General features: G+C 39.9%; 1 protein-coding gene across 6 annotated transcripts in view; it reads right to left on the minus strand.

Moving 5' to 3' along the window:
• fhod3b (formin homology 2 domain containing 3b) overlaps positions 1 to 27,352 on the minus strand; it is a 139,833-nt gene that overhangs the window by 107,951 nt on the left and 4,530 nt on the right. For all 6 annotated transcript variants that reach the window (XM_088084150.1, XM_088084152.1, XM_088084151.1 and 3 more), the window contains exons 2-3: positions 23,854 to 23,960; positions 15,257 to 15,321 (exon numbers count right to left, since the gene is read on the minus strand). In XM_088084150.1, coding sequence (XP_087940276.1) covers positions 15,257 to 15,321; positions 23,854 to 23,960 — 172 coding nt within the window. The remainder of the gene's footprint in view (positions 1 to 15,256; positions 15,322 to 23,853; positions 23,961 to 27,352) is intronic.

The following is a 27,352-nucleotide window of genomic DNA, read 5'->3' on the forward strand; positions in this document are numbered from 1 at the left end:
TGTGTGTGTGTGAGAGAGACACAGAGACAGAAATGACCTCCATGGCCCTCAATATGTGTGCAGCTCATGTGTAGCAGGGTGTGGGATAATCCTGGTGAGCTGTTCAGAGGGGGTCTCCAGGTGGCCCAGAGGGTTAGACAGGGTTAACCCTAGTTGACCCTGGCTTTCTGCTGTCAGAGGTAGGAGATCTACCCTTAGCTTGTCAAGGAAACCAGGACAATATGTCACGTCCCTCAAGAGCTGAAATGGGAGACGTCCCTTTTATGTCTTTTCATTATGCAAACCTGCATCAGGAACACATAAACCAGATGGCTGTACATCAAGAACACTCATCTGTTTCTGTAGGTATTAAATGTCACAATGGCAATATGCAGTCATGCCCAAACAAATTTTTTAAACCTAACTGTTATCACTGTATGCCAAGTTTGAAGAAAACACCAGTTGTATTTGTTCCAATAAAGTGAAATTATAGTGTCTGTCTCAGGACAAGCCTCGGCAGAAGCTCATGTCTGGTCGGCAGGTTGAGCTGTAACACTTCCTCTAAATGCTGAGACACAAAAGTCTCGGATGGCAGCATATGGCAGGGTGGGGGGGCTCATTCAGAGTCATTTTCGGAAGTCTGGGAGCTCCTACAGTCTGCAACAGCTGACTTTTAGGAGTTGGAGGTCATGGTCTAATTTTACTGATCAGTATGAAGTGGGGGAAGATTCTTGAAAGCATGTCAACACATTGCTTTCTTTTCAGTCATCCAGGAGAGGACTGAAGACAAGTTTTGACATTGAGGTATGTGAAGATGCATCCTGGAGTAGAAAAGCGCTTACATTTGTTCAAGGGAGGATGACAAAACAAGGGATTATGTATTAAGAATAGCTGAAGGTATCATGTAGCTGCAAGGACAATAAAAGTGTATTTTAACCTTTTTTGACCACCAGTACTACACATCTACTCTGCATTGTATGAGAGTTTGTCTCTTATGATTTGTTCTTTACTTAATGTCAGGACTCTAGAATTTGACTATTGTGAGAAAAAAATCTCCCATGTACTATAAACATTTCCAGTAGTCACTCATGTGACTGGAATCTAGCTGTTCTGCTCAAAATGTGATGAATGTGTTTGCGTATGCAAAGAGGTCTGACCTCTCTCCCGTGGCAGGGTCTCACAGGAACAAAGGGTTGCAGACAGCAGTTGTCAGAAAGCAGGTGTGTGCACAGACTTAGCATGCCTAGACAGCAGTGTTGAGTCACTCACTAAATTTTGGCCTACTGTAATGACTTTTTAATAAACTCACATGCCTAATGATCCATTCATTTTTTGTGCTGTGACTAATCAATAAATAATTGTGAGGATAAATAGCTAAGGTTAAGTATCTTTTCGTGTGGGACAATTTAACAAGTGCCATAAACACGTCAATGTCTCATAAAATCTGCTGTGTTGCAACAGATAGACACCACTCTCTAACCCTCAGTCTTGATGATCCTGACCTCAGTTCTGAAGTAAACACTGCACCTAGAGGTCTGATGTGTCTCCACACAGATCAGTTGCTAATTTTGGTAACCTAAACTATGACAAAAAATGTTCATCAATAACTTTTTTTTTCATGACTAAGACAAGACGTTGACGAGATAAATAAATCTTGACAACAACAACAGCAGGAAAAAAAACCCACAAAAAAACCTAGGAGTTAGTATATGTCGTTGACTAAAATGTTAGTGGTGGGCTATCAGACATTCAAAATGCATGTCATTTTCCCCAAGTACGCATCTAGTCTCACTGTCAAACTAAAAGTAATGCCATGGGTTGAATTAGTTGAGGTATCAAAATCACAGAATGTCAGCCATACAGGTGATGATGTCCCAAACTGAGAGCGAGATAATGTCAACAACACGATGGCCTCAACATAAAGAGGGTTTAGTCTGAGATAAACAATAGATTCATGGACACACTTTAATTTTTGACAGAAAGGAAAATACAATGCATTGTAATCTGACTAAGTCGAAGAAAAAAAAAAGACTTTTTTCAGAGAGTTGTCATTGATTAAGACTGGACAAAATGAAAACTATGAAGGCATAAAAAATGACTAAACTGGGACAAAAACTAATAAGCATTTTCATCAAAAGATAACAAATGGGACTAAATCTAGAATAGCTGCCAAAATACACAGACAGATGAACAGAAGAAACCATACTCGTCTTCCTTCATGACTTCCTTTCGACACAGCTGCTCCTGTTGCCTGCCACAGTAGTCTGTGCTGAGCTGCAGGAGTGGAAAGTTAGGAGGGAGTCTGGGGCTAATATGTGGTTCATGATGACACATAATATCGCACTCTATGCATGAAGTAGCCAAACTAAATTAAAATGACTGTATTTATAAAGTGCACCAAAAATTACTTGCCAGCTTTGCTACATAAGGTCAACAGTAGTCTATGCCATAAAATTGATGACTTGAATTCTTCACTCCCTCCCTCTGCCTCCGCCTCTGTTGAGAACAAAGTAAGAAGTTACCAATGAATATCTTCTACACCATTACAGATCCAGCATAATGTTTGAGGACTGCCGGCAGACACTGTCCCTTGGTTTGAGGCAGCTATGACTCAGGAGGCACAACACTTTGTCCTTTAACCACAAGGTTGCTGGTTTGATCCTCTGCTTTTCTGTTAGAGACTGTTGAATTGTCCTTGAGCAAGACAACTGAACCCCAAGCTCCACCCCATCAATTTGTTAATGTGTGTGTGTGTGTGTGTGTGTGTGTGTGTGTGAGTGGGTGAATGAAAGGCAAAGTGTAAAGCGCTTTTGTCCAGATTTAGGAATAGGGGTGATGGAGCACACATCCTATGTTCCTTTTTGTTTCACTGGTTCAGGCTCCAGTTTTTATATTTTATTTGTTTTATCTCAGATTGTTAGACTTGTGGCTTTGCTACTTGCCCATCTGTCATTGTCACTAAAACTTGACATATCTGCTTTTGGATGCAGACTATCTGATCTCGCTAGTAATATATAATACACACTATATAATATAGCTATTGGCACATGCCGTTGCATATGCAATGTAGTATTTCGAAGATAAAGCTACTTTTTATGTGTTATTTCCTATATATGTTTTTTTTATATAGGTACAGCGAGTGACAACAAGAACACCTGAACAATATGATTCTACTTTTGTAAAACCTCTGTGTATTTTTTGTTGTCAGAAAGCAGCTGATTAAGGCTTTAGATTGTGTTGGCATTTCAATGGATTGCATTATATTTTACTTCTGTTTTCTTCCTACCCCCCGACCTCTTAAAATAAAAACAAAAAAGTAATGTAAAACAGGATAATGCAATCCATTAAATTGAACAGATGTTTGCATGTTGTGTCCATCCCCTGTATTTAGTATTTGTGTGCGTGTGTGTATGAAGAGCAAATTCTGAATGAAACCCTATACGGCCTCTCTTAGCTTTGTGTTGAACCTCGCTAATACAAAAGGCATTCATCATAGAACAAGCAGAGAGAGCAGCCACTGATGTCATTGAATTCTGAGGTCCAGACACTGGGAGAGATTCAAACATTTTTCACATTTCCAAACACTGAGATTAAAGGCTTATATGTAGGCTTTTATCTTATAAACAAGAGGTCTAAGCAAAACATTTTAACGCTTTGTGTGTTCAATGATCCTTAAGTGACCACTGAGAAAACCACCATAGAACACATATGAATAGATCTGAATGGATCACAACAAAGTCTGACATATTCACTGAAAGATGAGACTTAACTTTACACAGCTTTAACCACAACAATGATGTAAACATGGCTCGCTTTTCCTCACAACTTCAGGACACATCACTTATGGTTCATACCAATAGAGATTTTCACTCCTCTTTATAATCCAGACTAAGCAAAAACAGACAATGTTTCTTTTACTCTCACCACAGAATAAGATTGAGTAAGCTGTTGGTTCAAATGAAATTAGTGCTAAAATGTGATGTGCTATTTTCCCACAAAATTTGACAATACATGCAAAACTTGACAACATTCTCCACGTTAATTTCCCTCCATCAGTACTGTATGTGATAAAAGCTTCACATGTTCATATGCTTTGCACGAGTGCTCTGCATTTGTAAGACACTTCAGGACCGTGTGCCACATGCATTTCAGACGGACACGCTGAATCCTCTTGTAACCTGCAGTTCACACAGAGCCATCCCAACTGCCTGACATGCCTGAACCGATTAAGTAGGCTCTTGGCCGACATTCACACAAGGCATTGAGGCCTCTTCTCTTTTTTTCTCTATCTACTGTATGGCTCTTTTCTTCTACTTCAAAGAACGTAACAAAGGTTTGCCAATCTTCTCCTGCTACAGCCACTCTGAGTGCTCCCCTTCAAAACTATGGGTGGGCTGCAAGAGCAGATTCTCCTGGTGCTTGAGCTCTTTTTTTTGACTAGGCTCTTCATTCACCCAAAAACGTCTGGAATGGAGGTGAGAGGATCGAGTATTTCAGCTTCAGTTTCGGCCTTATTTAAAAACCAAGGGAGAACACTGAGGTTGCTTTGGCATTTTCAGTTGCTTAAAATGTACTTTAAGTCTCATAAAAATATGCCTCAGTTGCCTCATAAAGACAGTAGGTGTGTTTCCATTGCAGTGTAGGACCACTGTAGGTCCCACTGGACTGTGGAGTTGACCTAATCATTCTTCTTCTGCTGGGTTTAATGCTGCGTTTACATGATGTTGGAAGACTGGGAAGTTGTTCTCCCAACTTTGTTGTGGTCATGTGCTTTAGCATTATAATGCTAAGAGTGTTTAAACAAGAGGCTGATAGCTGTTTCTATATGTGAATTAATAAAAACAAAATTCTTACCATTGATGAAACATTGACTTTTTGTTTATCTTGTTTGCTAGCTTTTTAGCTTGTAACTGGCTGACAAAGCGTTAGAGGTTGTTTACATCCAAAAGCTACCATATTTATATACGGTCTCTGTACTGACCACTCGGCTGTGCAGTGGTGGTGACATTTCCATATCATACAGCAATTGGCATTTAAATTTGTGATGTCCCTTATAAAGTGTGCCTGAGATACATTAAAATCTTAGATTTTATTAAAAAATATTTCTTATCTTCTCTGTTTCATCGGTATCAAATTCAAACCCTGTACTACTTTTTTTTCATGTTACTTCCCTCTATTACTTGAATGTATGTAAGAAGTGAATTGAAAATAAATTAATAACTTGTTGTGAGGTTGTCAGTGAGAAGCGAATCAGATTTCGATATAAATATTACTTATCCCATTTTTGCCCTAGACTTGAGCTTACATCAGCTCTTAAAATAATAACTATTGTTACTCCTTGGCCTTGAACATGTTTGAAGCTGATAAAGAGAAACAGATACCTGATGACCTAGCTAATATTTACAATGGATCATAATATGCTCTAAAATATCCTCCATCACTCCACAGCTGTGTATCATGCTTCCCCTCTGGGTGGCTACACTGTTATGAACCACAACACAAGTGGACAGCTCTCAAATCATTAACGTCACACATCACCACAAAGTGCCACACACTTTCTACCTTTGCCAAATGGCTCATGATGAATATGCCTGAAGTTTCTGTTGGCCCCCAACCAGCCACCACTGCACAATGTGAAACATAGGAAGCCACAGGTGTTCAAGAGCAACAGCACAGAGTGGAGCCATGGAGAGATTTAAAAAAGGATACTGTTTATCTGTATTACACCATAAATTGAAGCAGATACTTTTTATCTGATAACAGGGAAACATAAAATCAGCAAATATCCTTGGACTACATCATCGTATGTGGTGAGGGCACGAGAAGGTGGCAGGTCAGAGGGAGGATGCAGAATGAGGTGTAAGACAAGGAAAATACAGAGCCTGGGAGGTGCCCTGGAGAGAAAAAATGAATAAACTGAGGCCAGATTTTACTCAATCAAGATGCATTTTGATTAATTTGTTACCTCATTTTGGTCAATTTATTCCCTCATTTTGGTCAATTTATTCCCTCATTTTGGTCAATTTATTCCCTTTTTTGGTTTATTCTTTCCCTGATTTTGCTGAATTCATTCCATCATTTGGTTAATTCATGTATAAAGGTTTCACAAATTTGAAAGTGGGTTTCAGACAATGCTGAGACTTTACTTAAAATGTCTAACATTCTTTCACCGAAGTACGAGGTGCAAAAACCCGAGAATCAGTCGTTACACATTGCAAATTATGCTCCCCTTGACTGCTGAATCAGAAGCTGTGCATCAGAAGCTAACTTCAATGTTGTTTTCTTGAAGCGGGTACACTGCACTTCAGGCTTGGGGGAGAAAGGCTGGTCTGTTGTGCTGGCTCTCTGTAATGTTATATAACGTTACACTTAACTTAAGCCCACGAATTAACAAAAACAAGGGAATGAATTCATCAGAATCAGGAAACAAAATATACCTTCACGCAGCAGCATCTCATGCACTAAGTTCAGTAAAACGTAGCCTTGATATAACAAAATATAGGCTCATTTTTTTTCTCTCCATGGCACCTCCTGGGTTCCATAGGATACTATTGTCCCCATATTTTTCATTTAACCAAAGAGAAAGAGAAGGCGCAACGGGAGTATTACAGCTCCCACAATTGTGAGAGTTCTCTACACCAAAATAATGATAAGAAAAAAGTCTCTACACCAGTTTCAAGACTAAGTACAAGAATGCAATGTCCAATTTACACACTACAAGTGCGAAAATGACAGTCACGTCCCCCGAAACAGGTCATGTCAAACTTTATTTTTCCAGCTGATGTCACCCTAAAGACTAAATTGATCTCCATGCATGAACGTGACAAAAATCCAATAAATCCTCCTTCAAAGCCAAGCAGCAATGGTAACTGATTCAAAGCCAGCCAGCTGTGGCAACACTACTTGATCCAAGGTGAGAGAAGAAATAACAACGCTGGTTCATAGACCAGCGGATGAGTGACAGTTACTGTAACGGCAAACAGAGAATATATGAAGTGTTTTGGTTCTCTTTAGCATTTCTCATAATTCTCCTTATAGCTGCAGAGAGGGAAAGATACGTTTCCTTACAAAGACGCTGACATCAAAGATGAAGGAGAGAAAAGGAGCCTGCATGACATGTGAGGGAGGATGTGAGGTGGAATTCCACGGCACACTGAGATTTGGCTGAAGGCCAGTGGAGCACTGAGTTAAAGGTTAGCGTTTTTTAGTCAAAACTGGCACTCAAATTCATCCTGCCCATATAGTTAAACCACAAACCCCAAAGTCAAATATGACAAAGATGATGAATTACATACTGTCTGAAACTCTGCTAAAAGTGCAGAGACAGATGATGGTGGTGGCACTATGTGACATATTGTATAGAGGCACATTTAGAACATTACAGGCATAAAAAAACATAAAACATTTACCAGAGCAGCAGGTGAAATGTTGAAGTGATTGCTGGGTTTCCCACACATTCATTTGAGGAGGCAAGCCACAATATCAACATCTGGCGCCACAGTTTCATTTTCTATTTGGAGCTACCATGTTAATTAGGTACGCTGTTGGACTGTACATACTGCTTGGTTGTTCATTGCACCACACTCTCAGGGTGCAGAGGGCACTCTGGGCACAGACAGAACAACCAAACGCCAGCTGCACTTTTTATTGTGCTGGTTATAGAAATTTGCTTTCACTCATCTCTGCAGCAGCTGCTCCTCTCATCCTTTGATCTGATCTGCTCTGATGGTCATTTAATCCATTCAGACCTGATCTGATCTGATCAGGTTTGAATGGATTAAATGATCAATTATTAACCTAGCTTATCAATCTCCACAAAGTGCTGCTAAAGAAAAATAAACTAACAAAAAGCTCCCCTTGTGCTGTATTTACGGATCCACAAAAACCTCAGAATTTAAAGAGGGGACACAGAATGATATAAAGGGAGACATACACTCGCACACACACACACAAAACAAAGTTTGCTGACCCTGCTGATTCAAGAGGAAAACTATTTCCTGAAATAAATGTAATAATGGGCTTGAAGCTGAAAAATTATTCAATAACTCACTAATATGAGAAACTAAAAAAAATAATCAGCAGCTATTTTGATCGTCGATTAACCGTTAAAGTAATTTTCCAACAAAAATGCCAAACATTCGTGTCAGAATCTGCTCCTCTTATGTGTTATGTGGAAGAAAATAAGTTGTTTGAAAAAGAATAGCCCTACACTTCTTACATTAATCACACTGGCATTTAAATCGGTCAGTATTGAGTAAAATACTTCATGTGCATTTTTTTAATCTGCTCCTCTTTGTCCCTCCTCCGTTAAGGACACACAGAGAGGGCAAACACTGGCCGTGCAGAGGCACCTCAAACCTCAGCTCTAAACCATCTCAGACCCATGTGTAAATATACAATAAACAATTCTCTGCAGACATCAAATAAATGTTGGTTTGAGCAAAAACAAACTCAGATTCCTTCCAAATTGTCCTTCCTTTGGGCAGTCAGCTGTTTAAAGTCTGTGGCCACTGAGGTTACACACCTGTCCACTTCAACACGGGCTGCTCCAGTCTCACAGCAGTGGTAAACCCCAGCGTGGTATAGTTCACATGGCATCCACTCTTAGCAATCCAACTCATATGTCATGATGTGCCACTTCTAAAAACTCTATTTTGTTATGAGCTGACTGTAAAATATAAGTTAAACCAATTTTGAACCAATTATCTAATTTTTCTGATAGGAGTTTGGCTACTTGTCAGAAGTGAATGGAGAAGAATAAAAAGAACAGAATATTATTATTTACTGAACTGAAACTATAGAATGTCAAGTTATGCAAAGGAACACAGTTTTGTCCGCTGGTCAGGCTGCACGCTCACCCTTCTCTCTCTATCGTGTACACACAGCAAGAAAAAATACTCCCTCTTAGTTGAAAATGTAGACAGCTCCCCTCTTTTTTGGACGGGTGAGGAGCAGCACTGAGGGGCCTTACAACTGGAACCAGATGGCTTCTTAAAATGTGCATGCCTTTGCATAACTGTGTGCATCTGAACATGAGCATGTGAGTGTGCTCATGAGAATTAATGTCATAGTAGTCCACAACCATGAATAGTATGTGAAGAAAATTGCATATTAGCTCTAATCCTACAAAACATAAAGTTGTATTTTAGATGTGAAGGCGCAGAGACAAAATGAGGAGAAACATTGTCCTGTACTGCTGCCCATAAATGCTGCATTAACCTAAACTACGTTGTTATCTAGCTGCATGGGGTTAGAGGGCTCACAGCCAAAGAGAATATATAAAAACAGAGTGAGAGAAAGTGTGAGGTGAGTGATACCATCAAACCTTCCACTGATCTACTTTTGCTATCAGCTGTGATTGTAAAAGCACGACCCACTCCGCACGCTTCTCTTCCTGAGATGTTTGCTGCCTCCAATTTCTCCTCTTTGGCACAGTGTTGTTTAGGTTGGCCTCTTGGGGTGACTCTAAATCCATGATCCCATTTTGGGGTCTCTTTATGGGAAGTCAAAGAGGCCATTTGATCTTCCTCAGTGTCTCATGGGTGCCATGTGATATGCATGTTTTTAATTATTCCCTGCTTGCTTGGCACTCCAGTCACAAAGACATGACTAGATATTTGATTGCTTTAATCAGACTCAAAAGTGTGGTGCTGCACTGTGACAGAGATATATCAGAGATATTTTATTATCCAGACAAGAAGGTCAAATAAATGGATTCATATATTTTTCAGATTTTCTTAGAATTAATTTTACCTGAATCATTAAAAAACTGGATATGTGCCATAACCTTGGGCAACTGTCTTGGCTCGTTACATTTGAAGTTGATCTTTATAGAAGTATTTCACTGCTAGACCTTTATGCAAAACCCAGCTGTCTATGCAGTTGACACAAATACTTACTTACTTTTGAAAATGGTGCTACATGACCAGAGAAAACAGGAAAGGGACTGTAGCATTCACTTTAGCTCAAGAGGCAGAAAACCTACAACTACCTAAATGCACAGCACCACACTGGACCAATGCACGCTCCCGCTGGTGGGTGATGTCATGTGAGCAAATCTGCAATATCAGCAACAGCCCCAGAGCCAGTTAAAAATACACCGGTTTGCACGATTTGAGCTGAGAGATGAGCAGGGAGATCTGGGTTCTGGCAAGATGCAGGGAAGTATACTGCAGTTCATTGACACATACTGCACAAGTAATTATGGTATAAAACTGGTTGAAAATCGGCAAAGTACCCCTTTAGTAGGCAGGTTTCTACTCAAATTGTTTTTTATGTGTATTCATAAAACTGCAGATGGATTAGTACAGATCTGGCAGAGTGTGTGGAAAAGACAGACACTGTTTTGGAGCCCCACGATAACCCGCAGGTGATCTTATCATCTTGAGTCAATGTGCTGACATCCCACACACACATACATACAGTTAACACACACACACACTTAATAATACACTAATTAGATAAACAAATATTGAAAAGCACATGCTTAACACTGCATATTTTCATAGCAGCCAGGAAGTCATCCTCCAACAGAGTTTGCAGAGAAGATAATCTCAGAGAATTTACTGCTCATCCTCTTCCATCTTAACAACCACAGAGTCTTCAGTTGTCAACCTGAAGATCAAAACTACCAATTTGACAAAATTATAGCACCAAAAAGAAACACAAGTCAACAGCGGTCACAATGAATCATGTGCTGAGCCCGGATTATAAGAGGTTGTAAAAGACGAGGCAGATAATCCACTAAGAATGTGTCACCTCTTATTACAGCTGTCACTCCTCGGCTGAGATCAATGTGTTGACAGATGAACCTGCTCTTAAAGGGGAATACCAACTAATTTCAGCTTTAAATTGTATGATTTTTTACATTTGTGAATAACTACTTTTGTAAACTTTTAAAAGTTTGCACCACCCACTAATCTGTGATGTTTGATTGATGTAGAGCTGGCTCCATATAAAATTATTTGTATGTCTGTAACAGAGTTCAAGATGATTTTCTGCTCATCAAGGAGAATTTTCTGGATTGCTGTTGATAGACTAACCACATCAAATGTTAGGCCAGCATTGCACAAATGTCATTAATTACCAGAGGAGCAGCTTCTGACTGAACATCTGTATGAGCTCAAGTAAAGCTTGTTTGGAGTCTTAACTTTGCAAAAGCTGCTGATGATTACAGAACATATGTGACATTTGTTAATTCTTAACTTGGTATCCCCATTAAAACATCCAGTGGCCCTCACTTTAGTCTCTCTGTCTTTCTCCATGTCTTTATACCATCACATCACGGCAACTCGGACAGCCTCAGAACAAAATGGCACATAAAAAGGGAACCTAATGTGGTGTACTTGCAGACAATGCTAAAACAAGCACAGGATTGCTTTAATCAGGCTCTCGCTACCACATCTAGTCCACTGACAACAATAACAGCCCAACAATTTAAACAGGCTGTGGCCACCGCTAACACGCAGACAGGGATGAGTTGAGTTTATTCTTTAAATCCCAGCCTGGTCAAACAAATATAAACAAAGACCAAACCATCACCACTACTGCGCATCTTAAGAAAAACACTTTTATTTCAAAGCCATTTTCTTTTGTTGCCCACGAAAAAATGGATGCATACATCAAGTAATACTGTATAACGTGCATACAGACAAATATCGGAGTAGTTTTATACTAATGAGGCTACATTCTGCAAAACACCCAGACATAAATATTTGTATGGTGCCAGATAGGCATTTTTCGTAGAAACAGAGCACTGTGCCAGAGGTGGGTCGGTAAAAAGCAGTTTAATAAACCATTTACTCTTTGGGTGAGCACTTTCCTTCCAACACTGACTCTGATGCAAAGATTTCTGCCTCCATGCAGAGCCATACTGTATGTGTGTGAGAGCTAATGACAATGATTAAGCAAGCCTGGATTAGGTCTTGCTGTGGTTCATGACACATGTACACACACGTACACACACACACACACATGCACGCACAAACTGTAAGCTAGCACTGTGATGTGTACATTTGAGAAACCCAAAAAACCAAATAACATAAACAAAATTATGCACTTCTTAATTAAAACTTTAAATGCATCCTATGGCTTTTCAACAAAATGGTGCTACATGACACAGATTACATACATGACCGTAAACAACTCATCACTCATGTTAATGGAGGGGGCATAAACAAAACATCGTGACAACGTGGGTGTGCTAACGTGGCAGCCAGTCTTAAAGTCTGCGATGTTGGGGAAAGATTGTTGATGACTGCACTCTCAACTCTTACACAAATACACCCCTCCAATCATTGCTCCTTCAGAAGCTGTGGCAATATCGCAGATGTTATTTACGTTTCATTCATAGACTGTATAAATATTGGATGTTGCTACCACAGTGTCACCCACTGGCTTTTGAACTGCTGCTTTGAAGCTTCGAATTTCACTACAACCATCGCCATCTTGTTTTTTGGGAGCCAGAAGTGACCATATTTGGACAAGATGGTGGAGCTGTGGAGGAGCGAGGGGGATTGACTCTGTTTTGGAGCCAGTCTCATGTGGACATTCAATGAGCTGCAGTTTTTGGCACCTCTGCATTGGCGTCATTTTTCAGCCTCGGGGACTGCTACTTACTTTCATTACGGTATAACTCTATACCTCATGGGCGAGGATGTGGAGGAGGGACAGCAGCTAGCATATTGTCGTGTAGCTTGGTCCAAGATACATTTTTTGTTTCCTATTAACAGAACCATGATTGTGTATGAACAACAGATTTTTTTTCAGCGCACACCAACAGACCAAACACTTAGTGGACGGTGCAGATATTCACTGAATTTGACAAAAAGTGTATTTGCTTAGAATCGCAGACTCCACATTTAAGTAAGGGTACATTCAAAATGTTAAATTAAACAAATCACATCCAAACAGCACTGGCAATGTTTAATAAAAGTATCCTTTGACCTAAAGGCAACACAGGACTGGTGCTTTTAGTTCAAGCTTGTCAGACTTTAAAGGTCCAGTGTGCAGGATTCAACGGGATCTTGCAGTGAGGTTGCAGAACTGAAACTTCTCCCATGTGCGAAGAATGTAGGAGAACTACAATGGCTGACGCAAAAAGCTGTTTCTACAGCCAGTGTTTGATAGGCCCATTCTGGGCTACTGTAGAAGAATGGTGGAAGATGGCAGACTCTATGGATAAGGACCTGCACCATATGTAGATAGATGGCTCATCTGGCTAAGCAGGTTACGGAAATGCAATGATTCTTATTTTCAGGTAATTAAATATATATATATATAATAATATATATATTAAAACTAAATATTTTATTGCATTTTGGTCAGTTGTGCCCCTTAATCCCACATACTAGAACTTAAAACAAAGGAGCATTTCAAAAGGATTTCCAGAGTTTTGGTGTTAAGGCCATTCTGATGCCTCTGTACATTTAGCACTGTCTATTCTCCAAAGGCAGTTTTTTTGTCATTGCATAACATCTCTCCTTAAAGAAAGACGAAAGAGTACGGTCAGCGAAAAAATCCCTAACAATAACAGGGCTTCACTATAGCGACATTTAGGCTTTTATGAACTGACAGCAGGGAAATTCTCAATCCCTTAATACAGAGCAAGTGTACAGCCTAAAGAACACCATGCCATTTGTCTACGGAAGACTAACAAATTATCTCCTGTGTGGAGCGGGGAAATCACCCAGTAATTCTGTACTCATGGGGCTACGAGGTAAGCCCTCTAGTCAGATAAAATTAGGATCAAATGTCTGGACAAGTTACAGTAACAGTGACCACCTCGCCTAGAGGAAATAAATCAGCCAGCCACGCAGGCAGTCACTGAGGGAGACTAGAGAAGGGCAACAGGTGGCTGTCAACTTAGAGAGAAAGAGGGTCATCATCCACTTAGAGAAGAGCAGCAAGTCTGTCTGCCACTCCCCGGGCTCCACTAAGCTAAGCCAAGCACCAGCAGGAGGAGAGAATAAGGTAAAGCCAGTTCAGAGTAGTGTGTGGACAACGTTCAGCCAAATATTCACAAGTGCAGCCATGTTCAGCATGTGACCGGTTACACCAGACAAAGACTGGAAATGTTGTTTAGGTATCCAGTGTAACAAAAACAGGGAGTGTCTCCCAAAATATTATTAACAATATTTATTTAGCTAAGTTTGCAAATATAAGGAATGATAGGTTTACTGTATCAGTTACATAATTATAGTGTCAGAGCATCGAGGAGAAATCCTCTTTATGATCAGCATGTGCAAACTAGACTTCATCAAAAACAAGCAAGAGCTGTCTTTCTCATTCCTCTTGTGTCTCACCAATAGTTTAATGAGCTGTCATGACAGAGCAATCTCAGAAAAAGATCCGTTGGAGTTTCCAGATCTTTCCACTGCATGTCATGCATCAGCAGGTAGAATAAATAAACAGAGATGAATATCAGAGATAGCTCTCAGATCATAGTGACTTAATTCAAATGAAAAGTGTCTGGGTCATTGGTTAAATTCTGCTGCAATACGGCAAAGCTAAAAATCCGACAATTTACAGCCTAATAGCTTTACCAGGCATTGGGTTATTTTTATACTTGAAGCCTGTAGAGGAGGCACTTTGTGTCTTTGAATAAAAATGCACGCTCCTTCACATTCTGCTACTGACAACCACTGTGCTTTTTTGCTAACAACCTCTAAAATTCCCTGAAGAATTACTTCACAACGTGTATTTATTTTCTACATTATGTGTACATTTAACAAGGACTTAAAAGAATTAACACCCTCACAAAAAAGATGCAGGGAAAGGAACTCAAGCCAAAATCTGACAGAGAACACCATAGTTAGCATCCTCAGTTTAATCACAACACAACCTCTGATAAGCACATCGTGTGTGTATGTGTTTGCACGCATGCCACGTGCAAGCATGTTTGCATATGTTTTCACTCAGCTCTTTGTGCGAGTTCCCTCACATTACTCAAAGACACCAGGAGGCCCAATAAAACAAAGTGACAGAACACAGTAACTCCAAAAACATTAAATGTTTTCAGGCTGTGCTTCGTGCCAATGGTCTGTTTCTAAGAAAGTTGTTGAAGTGCTGTTAATTCTCGCTCAAATTAGGATTCTAGGCTATTTTCCCAAAATTGCCACTGTGCAATTTAAACAGGGACCTCAGTATAATGATCCACTAGTAATGAAGTTAATTAAAGCTCATACCTCACTGGTGATACAGACTGAGACAAATTGACCATCGTAAAGTGAGAAGTGACGAATGTACAGTTTAGATTACAGTGCAGTTTATCACTTACCAATGCAGGCATGAACCCTGACGGACAGCTGCGTTCGAAGAATAACGCTGTGTTTCTTGCCCCTCCTGTGAAGAAAAAACGACAAATGGAGAAAGAGAGAAAGAGAAAATTTACTTCAGCATAAAGCCATGAGCATAAATCCATATATATTTAAATATGTGTGTGTGTGTGTGTGTGTGTGTGTGTGTGTGTATAGAGCCATACACACACAACTGTTTTAAGATAAAGAAAGAAAATGTCTCTCTGAATCTATGCCAGTATGCCAGAAGCAGGCAAGTGCTGACAAGAAAATATAGCCCAATAGCTACTGTGCAAAAAATGCAAAATGATGACAAAATTATGCAGTTCAGTCTTTTACAGATTCTTCAGTATTTGCAGTTTGAGTGCAACAGGGAACAGGTCATGGATCAGAACAGAAGAAAGGTCTTCATAGGTGAAAAATGAAGGATGGGAGCAGCTAAGAGGTCAACTCCACCCCCTGTGTTAATGGAGATACGCCAAGACCCTATCACCATCCTGTCAACTGCTTACAATGTCTGAATGACAATCCAAAACAAAGGCGACAACAATGTACCCCGATTCTATTCAGTCGTGAGAGTGAATGTGAGAGCAGCATAGTTGTAGTTATTCAAAGGATAATTTGGCTACTTAGAAAAGTAAAATTGCCCTCTTAAATAATACCGCATTATTCTATATTTTTCCTAGAGGCAGCAAATAACATGAAAAGACCAAAACTAACAATGTGTTACAAATATGTACTTTCAGTTTTTTTTTCAAGGTTCACTAATTTCCTTTAACAGTTGAGGCAGAGGAGAGAATTTAATTCAGTGTCAGTTTAGTCACAAAAAACATTTAAAATACAAATACAGGTCATGAGACATAATGGAGATGTGAAATGGGACATCCTGATAAGCTATCTGAATCTTAGGAATACAGGCCCAGACACTAAGCAGATAGTGTTTGAAATTTGTTTACTAACACACTGTCTGGATTTAAAGGCAAAAAAGAACATGTATTATACAATTCAAAAAGTCTGTTGTCAAAAGGGGCTAACATCAGCTGCCGGGGTGCGCCGGCACTGCAGTTTTTACTAAAGATATGTTAGTGGGTATTTAGGTCAGTAGGACAGTGTGGCTTATTGATGTGTTTTATTAGTTTTTGGAAGTTGATGGAAGTTATGAAGTATATAGGGCTTTGGCAGTAGTCAAAACTTGACAGTAGGATTGTTGAGGATAAGAAAAATACAGATATTATCAGCCTTATGATCCAAAGAGTTTTTCAGTCAGACATAATTAAACATGTCTTTCTGTGTTTGCATGCCAAATGTAAAACAAACCTATAACAACGTTAAAAGACAATGGCTCAGATCTTGTTGTTGTGTCACAAAACATTTCAGTCTTGTGTTTTGAATTTAGGTGGTGGGGGCTACCCTTTTGTTTACATTTTGGATCACAGATTGTGCCTTTAACCTCCCAACTAGCTCAAGAAGCATACAAACAAACCCAGTAGACACAACTGTGGACAAGAACACAGCAGGTAGAGTTGCGCAACAACCCCCCTTCTAATTCGGCTCTCTGACAAATAGGCTTTTATGCCGCCCGCACAAAGGCTGTGTGATTGTTCAGACTGGCGCAGTGCCAGCGACAGACTGCTACTCTCAGTGACAATCAGGCAGCAGTGGGTCTGACAGTGAGAGAAAAGGCCCATCAGCACAGAAGGCAGATCATACTGCTGCCTTCACCATAAACCAGCAGCATTACTGCATAACTGCACTAGACAGAAGTTCTGACATCTTTCCTGCTCCATCCAGTCAGTGGGAGACTGCTGCACTGACATGCACACAAGCAGATTACATGGCAGCGGAAATCTGTATATGCTCACTATTTATCCAATATAATATCCAGCAACAAGCAGAGGTGACACAGGAGCAACATCTGTCAACATGGGCCTTCGCTGGTGAGATGGGACGGCAAACAGGAGCTTAATCCTCTGTGATGCTGTTGAGGCAAATGGGTAACCAGAGCCATTTTGTCACGAAAAGTCTGCCTTCTCTCCGCTTGGCTGCAACAGTATCCCTGCGCTTAACCAAGACCTGAGGCTACACAGGCCAACATGCTCATTATCAAATTAAACGAACGTGCATGGAATATAAGTGAGGTTTTCAGACCCCCATCCCCCTCCAAAATTTAACATGAAAACTGGACACTCCCATAGGCGATGCTGCAAAAAATAGTGGAACCCAAAGTTACAGACATAATTATAACTGTAAAGACTATCGGCCGAACAACAAATTGGCTACATGTTGGGATAGTACCTACTGAAATCCTTGGTCCTCTTTTGGTCTGATGTCCCTCTGTGCCAGAATGTTCTGGTTTCTTCCAGTGGTGGTACAGTATAATCATCCTAAGCTAAGCTCCTATTAAATCTGATTCATTATGTGCAACATCATGCTTCTGAAATACCTTTGTTGCTACCATCTGAATAACTATGACTTGTCTTAACAATCTCATGAACCGAATAAACTTGACCATTACCCAAAACAATTACTTCTTACTTACGTCTTACTTCCTGACCATTACCCAAAGCAATTGGTCTAAATTAGATGGCTTTATAAAAGATTAAATGAAAACATATGGCCATTTTTATTCATTCTGTACATGAAAAGAAGCGCTGCACTATAAATCTTTTTACTTAATAGCATGAATCTGTTATTCATCATCATCCCTTTGCCTATCAAGTGTTGTAAACCTGCCAATTAGATAGCCCGTTATTTTCTTTATTCGTCACTGCTGTTTCTAAAGCTCTGTCTTCCTGATACACAGAGCGGCAGCAATTGGATCAGTGGATACCTGCCAGCTCCTTGCTCTCTGGCTTAATCTAAGGGAGCATTACTGACACTGTTTATGAAACAACACAAATTGTGTACCCACAGAAGGTGAACACACATACTTGTATGCAGTAAAGCCAGTACTTTGCCTCAAAGACCAATTAATGACAGACAAGAAGGCCCCACAGACTGACTCAGCACTTCATGGTGAAGCCCTCTGATGGAGAGACTCCTTCAGCAATGTCTGCAGAGGGATTCACAATGCCTGAGTGAGCTGGGGGGGCAAAGAGGCTGAAGAAACAGGCTGAGAGACTATTGAGAGAGCTAATTTCCCTCACTAACCATTGACCAAGTCTAACACACAACCACATACACACTGAACAATCACCAAGCTGTTCTACTCTGTTAATAATACCCATAAACTGCTCTGCAAACATGGAAGGGGCAACTGGTGTTTTATTTCCCTCCTTGAAGTTTAAGCTGTGTTTTCCAATTCCTCTGGTTCTTTTCAAAAGTGCTTTTTTTCCCTCCTCAAATAAAAATCTTGTGTGCTGTGAGCGTCTACGAAACAATGTCCAAGTGGGTCAGAAAAAAACGAAAATACCGAAAGTGGAGCTGTCCTAAGAGAGATGAAAGGAGATGATCAGAAACTCTAAAATAGTTGAGGCAAGAATAGTTGGATTTTAATATGCTTGACTTCTGACTGGTTGTCGAACACATCAAGAACACTCAATAAAACCAAAAAAGGCATATTCAGCAAAAACCCATTGGCTTTCACATGTGCTTTATATGTACCGCGGCAGTTGAATGCTAAAAAGTGTCTTCTTTTTGTGCTGCATGTCAGCTACACATTTCACATGCCGAATCAATTATGCAGTCAATAACAGCCCTTCATGTTATCTTCGAAAGGCAAGCCAGGGAATATGTCCTTGAGGACTTACAGCTTTACAAATCATCTGCCAATCAATGTCACATATGTAAGCAAAAACAACACATAATACCACACAAGTTAAATGCATTGTTTTTCCTATAACATTAGACCCCTATAAGTTCCCCTGCAATGCTAGACAGAATCTCATCCTTAAATTCATGTAATCCACAAAAATATTCAAAGGCTATAAATGTCTGTAAGCTCATGTTAGGCCATCTTATCCTTACTACGTCTCTGTACTCACATCTCAGCTCAGCTGCAAATGCAGGAAATTGTGTGTATGCATGGGGTCAATCAATCTATCACAGCAAGAAATCTAAATGACACACTGACTACCTTAAACTGTGCAGATATGTCTGAGCACATGTCTGGGCTATAAGGTCACTTTATTATTAAGTAAGACTGTATCAGAGAAGTGACAGGGGATTTATGAGTCACAATCGCCTATAGCTGAGCTTCAAACACGGTGTGGAAGTGATTATGGCCCTTAAGCTCCCGTGACATGGATATCTCCTGGCTCTGCAGCGCTCTGTCAGAGGATCATACTTTAATCTGTTTGTAAAGACACTAGGTATGACACAGGCGCCTCAGGAATGTAACCTGTCATTAATATCAATTGCAGATGGATTCGATAGCCAATGATCAGGGGAGTTCAGGAACTCAGGCAGTATATGTAACAGCATTATTTTCTCTCCAAAGATAAGCAGCTGGGCTTAAAGCTATAGTTAGTAGCATTAGTAAAAATAACTGACATATTTGCAGACACTGTCATTAAATTTACATACTAGTATGGGAGACACATACGACTGTATGTGACTCAAAATTATGGCAGTTGAATCAGATTTGACTGTTCAATATGAATACTCAACAATTATATCATAGTAATGTAGTCCTATTGCTTAGCTCTAAAATGACAAAGTTGGTCCGGCCTGTGGGCGGTGCGTCACTTCAGTGTTTCCAACATGTTGGCTAGGTCACAAACATTCTCATTTTACAGCTAAACAGTACACTAAACTATGTTTCTGACAACATTTGAGGTGATAAATAAACAATGCAGTAACGTAATTTTGATTAATATCTGATCTGCCCTGCCTAATTTGACAGTTTGACAACAGTTTACAAAGTGGGCGACATGACTGACAGCTGTGTTAGAGACGTCTCGGCTCTGATTGGTTGTTTTTGGTGCACCGCAGTAGATTCTGGCCAGAGAGACTATCTGTCTTCAGTAATAGTTTGTGGTAGTGACAGTTTCAGCAAATATGACAAAAAATTATTTCCATAAAAGTTACCCACTGTACCTTTAAAGCAGAAATAGTTAAAGCATCACCTTGCTTGTTAGTGCAACGGTATAACTTTGATGTCAACTTGTAAAACTGGGAAATACTCAAACAGTTTTTTTTTTAGGTTAAATGTTTTGGAGTTGGAGACTGCTGCTGAAAGATCTGCAGTAAAATGAGTGTGAAAACAAAAATAAAATGGAACAAGTAAAGGTGAAATGCCTCATCAGACTTTTTATTAGCTCAATAATCATCAAATCAACAATGCTGAGCAGTGGGGGGTGTAATCCTGGGCACATCAGCACCATAAAAAGCCAGCAAGCAAAATTGCCCCATTTCTACGAAATAATTGGCTAACCACCTTCACCCCCAGCCTCCTCAGACAACACTGTGTGGGTTTAATGACACACATCCATACCAACCTGTGCCAGCTGGCACGAGACGGGGCCCTGGCAGACTCGGCCTTCAACGAGAGGAGAAGTGGCCCACTTTAACCTCACAGCTCTCAATAGCCTCCCATAAGCTCCTAACAATTTCGGATGGAACTGGGAACGGACGGCACTCTCAACGTCCAATAGAAACACCGAGCCAGAGAGCAGCTTATGAATTCCAAGTTAGACAAATAAATCCATACATGTTTGTGGTCCAGCCGACCAGGAGCTCTCATGCCAACCTTTGGTTTGCGATCATCTAAAGTGGGCAGCACATGAATGATATATCAACATACTTCACAGTACATGAAAAAACATATGGAGTCAATAAAGTAACACGCCAAAGAACTAGTATGAAACAGAAATGAAACTAACACAATTTTAAACCTTTCTCTTCCTTATCCATGTCTGGGATTTACGTCAAGACAAAGTCTCATTTAACTCTTCATATTACAGTGAAACAATGCAGCTAAATTAGAAGCTGAGAGTTGTATACTGATGGGTGTACTATTGTAGCTAAACTTCTAATAAGAGCGATGAGGTAACATTCAATAGAGATGAGGGCAATTACTCATGAGACGCGTCTGCACCTCATAAGTGGTTTAGATGACATCACTGCTGCCATTCGGCCAGGGAGGCCAGGTATTTTAAGGGACATGAATGGACCGATGCCATGGAAACTCTGAGACATGTAATCTGTTACAAAAAAGGGCACTAACACCACCTCAGAACTGATAAAATATATCAAGGGCTAATTTTCTACAACTAAGATCAGTATCACACATGTATAGAGGCTACTTTCACATAACAAGCAAATGTGGGTCAAGTATGATTGTTTTGCTCTCATGTGAAACAGATCTGATTTTTTCAGTGTGGACACAGAAATGTGATTTTTTTTAAATCAGATCTTAGCCACTTTCTTATTTGGTCCTAAATCCAAACTCCAGCAATGAGTCCCAAAACCTGGGTAAGCCTGAAAAAGGGTCTGTAGTTGAGACAAGCTTAAAAGACTTTCATGTTTTGTTCTACAACATCAAATATGTCAGTAAATACCTCAGTCGCAAACTTTGAAGCTTTTATGTTTTTTTTAATAAAAGACGGTTGATAACAAGTGGCTACATGAGACAACAGAACTTCATCTCACCAAACTGCACTGAACACGGCTTTACAGCCTTAGCAGCTGCAATGCAACCGTAGGGGAGTTCGTTTTAGCCAGGCAATAGCTTTTTACCTCTGGTGACTGCATTTAGGCTTCAAAAAAGTGGTGTTCATTTGTGAAGATTATCTTGCTGAATAAAACCTGTAACTATCATAAATGTTTACTTATCAGGGTTTATTTTCTGCAATGATCCAAAATCTAATGGAAAAATCCCATAGACTGTTCAATGAGTTAACCAGGGCGATGTTAGCTTCCAAATTGGCCTAGAAAAACGTCCTCACAGGCACCCTATTTGATCACAGGCTATGCAACCACTGTGAAAACAGTCAAATCCGAAACACATACAGTCTCACCATACAGTGTCAGAGCTACAAAAGCTCCAAAATTACAAAAGGTTGCATTGGCCATACCGCTGCTTCACTAGGCTGCACCAGTTGCCAGCCAGTAGAGCCAGAATTTTTCTGACAGCTTGCCTACATGCAGTGTCAGTGTTGTCTTGAGGCACCTACAGAGATGTTGTAATGTAGCCCAGGAGATCCTGAAGTTTTGGAGACACTGTTTCTCAGTGAAACCCTCCAAAAAGTGATTCTACTACTCCCTACGCCTCTCCCAGCCACACCCTAATCTCTCTCACTACAGAGCTAACAGCAATTTCTGCTAATAGAGCAAGTGGGCTGGGAGCCCATTTGTATGACAACCCCTTATCCCAAAAACAATTGTCCATTGCTCCAAAGGGCCTTTTCCACCAAAAATACGCTATAAACTCTCCCAAACAGAGGCATGTGGCTAATTATGATTCATAATAACATCATCGGACATTTCTACCATGGTAATCATTCAGGCGATGAAGTTTGCACCACTATGTCATTCATTTTTTCCCAAATGCCTGGTTCACATATGTGATGTTTTTTGTTTTTGTTCCAACGCACTTTTTATGTCACGTTATTTGTTGCATGTGAGAAGTCTAAGGGCAGAGATCTGTTAGCTATGGGTATATTCAAACACAGTTGTGAACAGTCTAGTTAGAAAGATCGGATCTAGGTAAAAAATAGGACTTAAGCACTAAGCCCTGTAATGTGAACATAGCCATGTTTTCTTAAATAGGACAAATATATCATTTATAAATGGCATATACCAAACCAGTGAGACTGTTGGAATATTGGTGACCTATTTACAAAAGAATTAGTGCAACTGCTGATACTGATGATATTTAGTTTAAACCTCTTTTTCGTTTAGAATCTTAGAGTGCTGAAAGACTTCTAAAACTGAGAGTCCCTCAGGTGGGATGAAGCCTGTCCCTCAGCTCTTAGACAGACCCAACCATCTCCTGACAGCAGCTTTTGAGCTGGAGAACTCAGTCAGCTCAGGCCCGGAAAAGGGATTATTTCACTAATTCATCCTGGAACAAAATGGGTATCATTATGATTCAAATCACCGTAATAGAATTACATTAGGACAAGGAATATAGAAAGCAGGATATTAATACATATCCCAATGTACTGTATCTTTTCCCTCTTATCTTGCCTACATTTTAATGTGCCTCTTTCTCGAAAAACATTCATCACATTTTACTGATTATGCCTGACTGTTAAGGCAGAAAAATATTTGGAGTGTTTTTAAAGGCCAGATTGTTGTAATCAAAAACTTCAAGTCAGTTACTCTTGAATAATACATTTTATTTCTGGTTCATAACAGTTCATTGCACCAGGACAACATCAAAAATCTATTCCTTTACAATCAGAGCCTGGAAAGTAACATACATTATCAACCTGCTAGGCAGTGCCAGAACCTCTCGTGTTTTCAATCTGAATCTTTTGAAGTGCAGAACATTTATGAAAAACAGTGCATTGATAGCGAGTGTTTTGCATTTCAGTACTTTGTGTACATGCAATTTTTTGCTTTTCAATTGTGGTGATAGGAAAGCAACAGCTAAGAGACAGACAGAGAAAGGGAGAGATGATCATTATCCTACCCTCCTTCCTCCTGAAATCCCTCCAGTTCATCTCTCTGCTCTGCCAGGGTAGACTCCAAGTCCAGATAGCTTCCATTATGGGACAGCTGAAGGGCACAGTCATCAGCCTAGACAGGAAGAAGACACAGTTAAACACTGATTTGTCTTTACTCCTCTAAAAATAATGTCATTTACACTTAATACATGTAAAGAATTATAGACATTCACGGAAAACTGTTATTTTTCAGCCTATTTTCCCATGTTTTCTTGTCTAAGTGATGAATGGAGACAACAATTTTTGACAGTGATCCAATACTGGGTAAGTGCACTGCAGCCAGGAGCCACGAAATAGGCTGCAATATTTGGGAAATAGTGCACTGCCAATGTATGCACACCGTCAATGTGCATGCACTAAAAGTGAGTTTTTACCAATGACAGGGTCAAATTTTTGTCTGTGTGTCTGACAAAGACATAAAATGTTTTTCTTTGCCTTTCACTTGATCCAGTCTGTACGTTATTGCGTTTAACCAAGGCTTGCTTAAGGAGAATTCTCATTCTGAAGTTGATTTGTTGCAGAAATACAATTAGCAGACCATATCAAGCGAAAGGTAAAGAAAAACACGTTATTTCTTTGTCAGACACTTAAAATAACAATCTGAGGCTGTCAGCTGAAAAAACAAGCACTTTTAGGGGACAGACACTGATGGTGCGCTATGGCCCTGTAAAATTACATTTGCAGCCTGTTTTGCGACTGTTAGCTGTGGCACACAAACTCAGTACTGGACCAATTTCAAAACTGTGTTCCCATTAGTCACTTAGACACAAAAAACATAAGAAAATGGGGTCCAGGTTGAAAAATAAAGAAGTTTCTCTTAGGTATGTAGAGGGCTTAGGAGTTTATGGTCAGTTGAAGCTGGAAGCCAATGGCCTGCTGTGCCAAAAACTTCTTGAATCCAACCAGACTGGCACCTTGTTACAACCATGACCATGTATGATATCAAAATTTGGCAAAGTCAACCCTTCCAAAGCTGTGAGGGAGACTATCTAGAGTTTTTTAATGGTGTACAGCTCTGGAGAGTTTGGTTTGTTGCTTCTGTGAAACAGAAGAATCACTGTGTTGAATGTCTATGTTTCAAGCTAAATATAGCTCATAACCGCATGCGTATTAATCATAATGTGGTGAGATTTTTATTCTTTAAATCACATCTTAAGTTGCAACAATAATACTGCTTACATCAAAAAAAATATTTTTAGCAATGGTCATACACCAAACATAATTTCCTGTCCTTTTTTTGGGTCAATAGGCAAATGCAGAGGGTATTTGAGGTTTATGTCTAGTTGGCAGCAGACCACAGAAAGTTATTTTATCAGCTCCTGTCAGCACTCTACAATGACAAGCAGGGCAAAGCTGGAGAGAAGACATGCAGATCTGGAGCAGTTTGGCAGTCTGGTGCCTCTTATCTCTCTACTTTCCCTGTCTGATAAACTATCATCACAAGAGATGATTTTGCAGAGAAGGTATGATTTGTCTGGTCTTGAATGGTTGTCATCAGCTGACTGTGGTCAAGGAGATGAGGAATGAGTCTGTGTCCGCTCACTTGTCTGGTTGACCTCCAAATTAGAGATATTAATCTATTTACATTCAGAGTCTGTCAGCTCCATAGGACAGTGGCTCCAGCAGCAAAGCAGTGGAGGAAAAGACAAATACCATTATGGGAGGGCAAACATATGACTTAAGTTTGGAGAGTAGCACTGCTCTGCTCAATTAACAGCCAGGGTGTCTCACACAACAACATACTGTACAATCCACACTCAACTCATTTGTCTTCTCTTGTCAGCTCACACTGAGTGGCTTTTTGAGCTTGCAAAAGCTATGACACAATTGCATAAACTACTAATCGCACATCCCAAATAAGCAGCCTGCAGAGAAGAGCAACACATGTATATAACAAATATGTAACATGTAAAACAATGTGTTTTTTCAATTAGACCGATTATTGCCAGTTCTGATGCAGTACAATTTCCTTCAACATATGACAGCAACTTAATTGAACGTGAAGGAAAAAAGGCTGGGAAAGACATTATGGGTCTGACTGCTTTGATCTGTTCAGCCATTCTGTTTCTGTTACTGCACTGCAGCACCCAAGGACTGTGTCATATTTGAGAAGTGAAACAAAACATGTGGTTGGTTAGGATAACTTACGCCCTTTCTCAAAATCTGTATCTTTGACTCTGAGCTGTCTTGTTTGGTTCCTGCTGGCGCAGTAAACATGCACCAAAAGTCTTCAGTCGCTCAGTAAACCTTATTGTATCTAAGACAGTGATAAGCCTTAGTTAGATTGTTGTTGATGTCCTTACAGTAAGGCGGACTGAGAGATGGAAGCAGACAGATCAAGAGAAAGGGAGGTGGGTAGGCAAACAAGTTATACACATGCAGAGGAGGGAAACAAGTGCTTCTCCAGATTACAGGACAGATTCTGGACAGACAGGAAATCCAGGCATAAGGGACAAAGTTAGCCCACTATTTTTATGCCTATGGACTAACATGCCTTTAAAAGTAACGGGTGTGACAGTAATATGAAATGTAGCATGAGGGAAAAGATACCAAATCATATATGTTGACCAGTGGCTGGGCCTTACATACACATGTGTAAGACACTGAACCACACAAAGGAAATCTTGTTTTTCTACTGAATGTCTTTTCTTTCCTGCCGGGAGTCGCTCTAATGTCTAAATCACAAGAATGGGGATATTTAATATCCTAAATGATCATGGAATAAGTTGTTTATCAATAAATATGTTATTAATCAGTTTCACTTGACTCAGTCTTTTCAAGCAGCAGCCTCCAGGGCTGAAAAATGAAGTCAACATGTAAATGCCAAGAACTACAGTTCCTCTAATGGCCACTTGAGGCTGGCTGCAGAAGCCAGTCAGTCCCCATAGACAGCCATGTTAAAATGCCAACTTTAAGGCAGAAATAAACAATTAAGGACTCGCTGCTTTGAGTGACAGGCTGTCAGCTGATAGTGTTCTCAGCTTCTCAGTCAGATCTACCCCTCGTTCCACAGTGCCAACCACTCACACGAATATGGTCAGCTCTGGCTCCAAAACAACAAGATACCAATGGTCAAGGCTTCAAAACAGCCTTGACCATTGGGTGACATCACGGTAGCTACATACATTACTTTATACTCTATTTTTTTAAATTTGTCATACCTCTTATGTTAATTAGTAATACATGTGATGTGCTGCACCTGTCACTGAGTTCTCTTCAATTTAACCATCTAGAAACATTTTCATTTGAAGAAGTCTGAGTTTCTGAGCTGCAGTTGTTGAGTTTGTTTCTATCAAGGTGTTTTCATGACTGTTAATTCTAACTATCCACTTCTTCTTCTTCTGTTAATTCCAAATAAAACATTGTTGCTGCTTTTTCAAGCAGAAAAATATCACTTAAAAATACAGGGAAAAAGAGAGAATGCTTTCATGAGCTGGGTACATATACTTTCACTTTACAAATAAA

The sequence above is a fragment of the Plectropomus leopardus genome, chromosome 11 (assembly GCF_026936395.1).
Source record: "Plectropomus leopardus strain MGB_pleo_1.0 chromosome 11, ASM2693639v1, whole genome shotgun sequence".
Lineage (NCBI taxonomy): Eukaryota > Metazoa > Chordata > Actinopteri > Perciformes > Serranidae > Plectropomus > Plectropomus leopardus.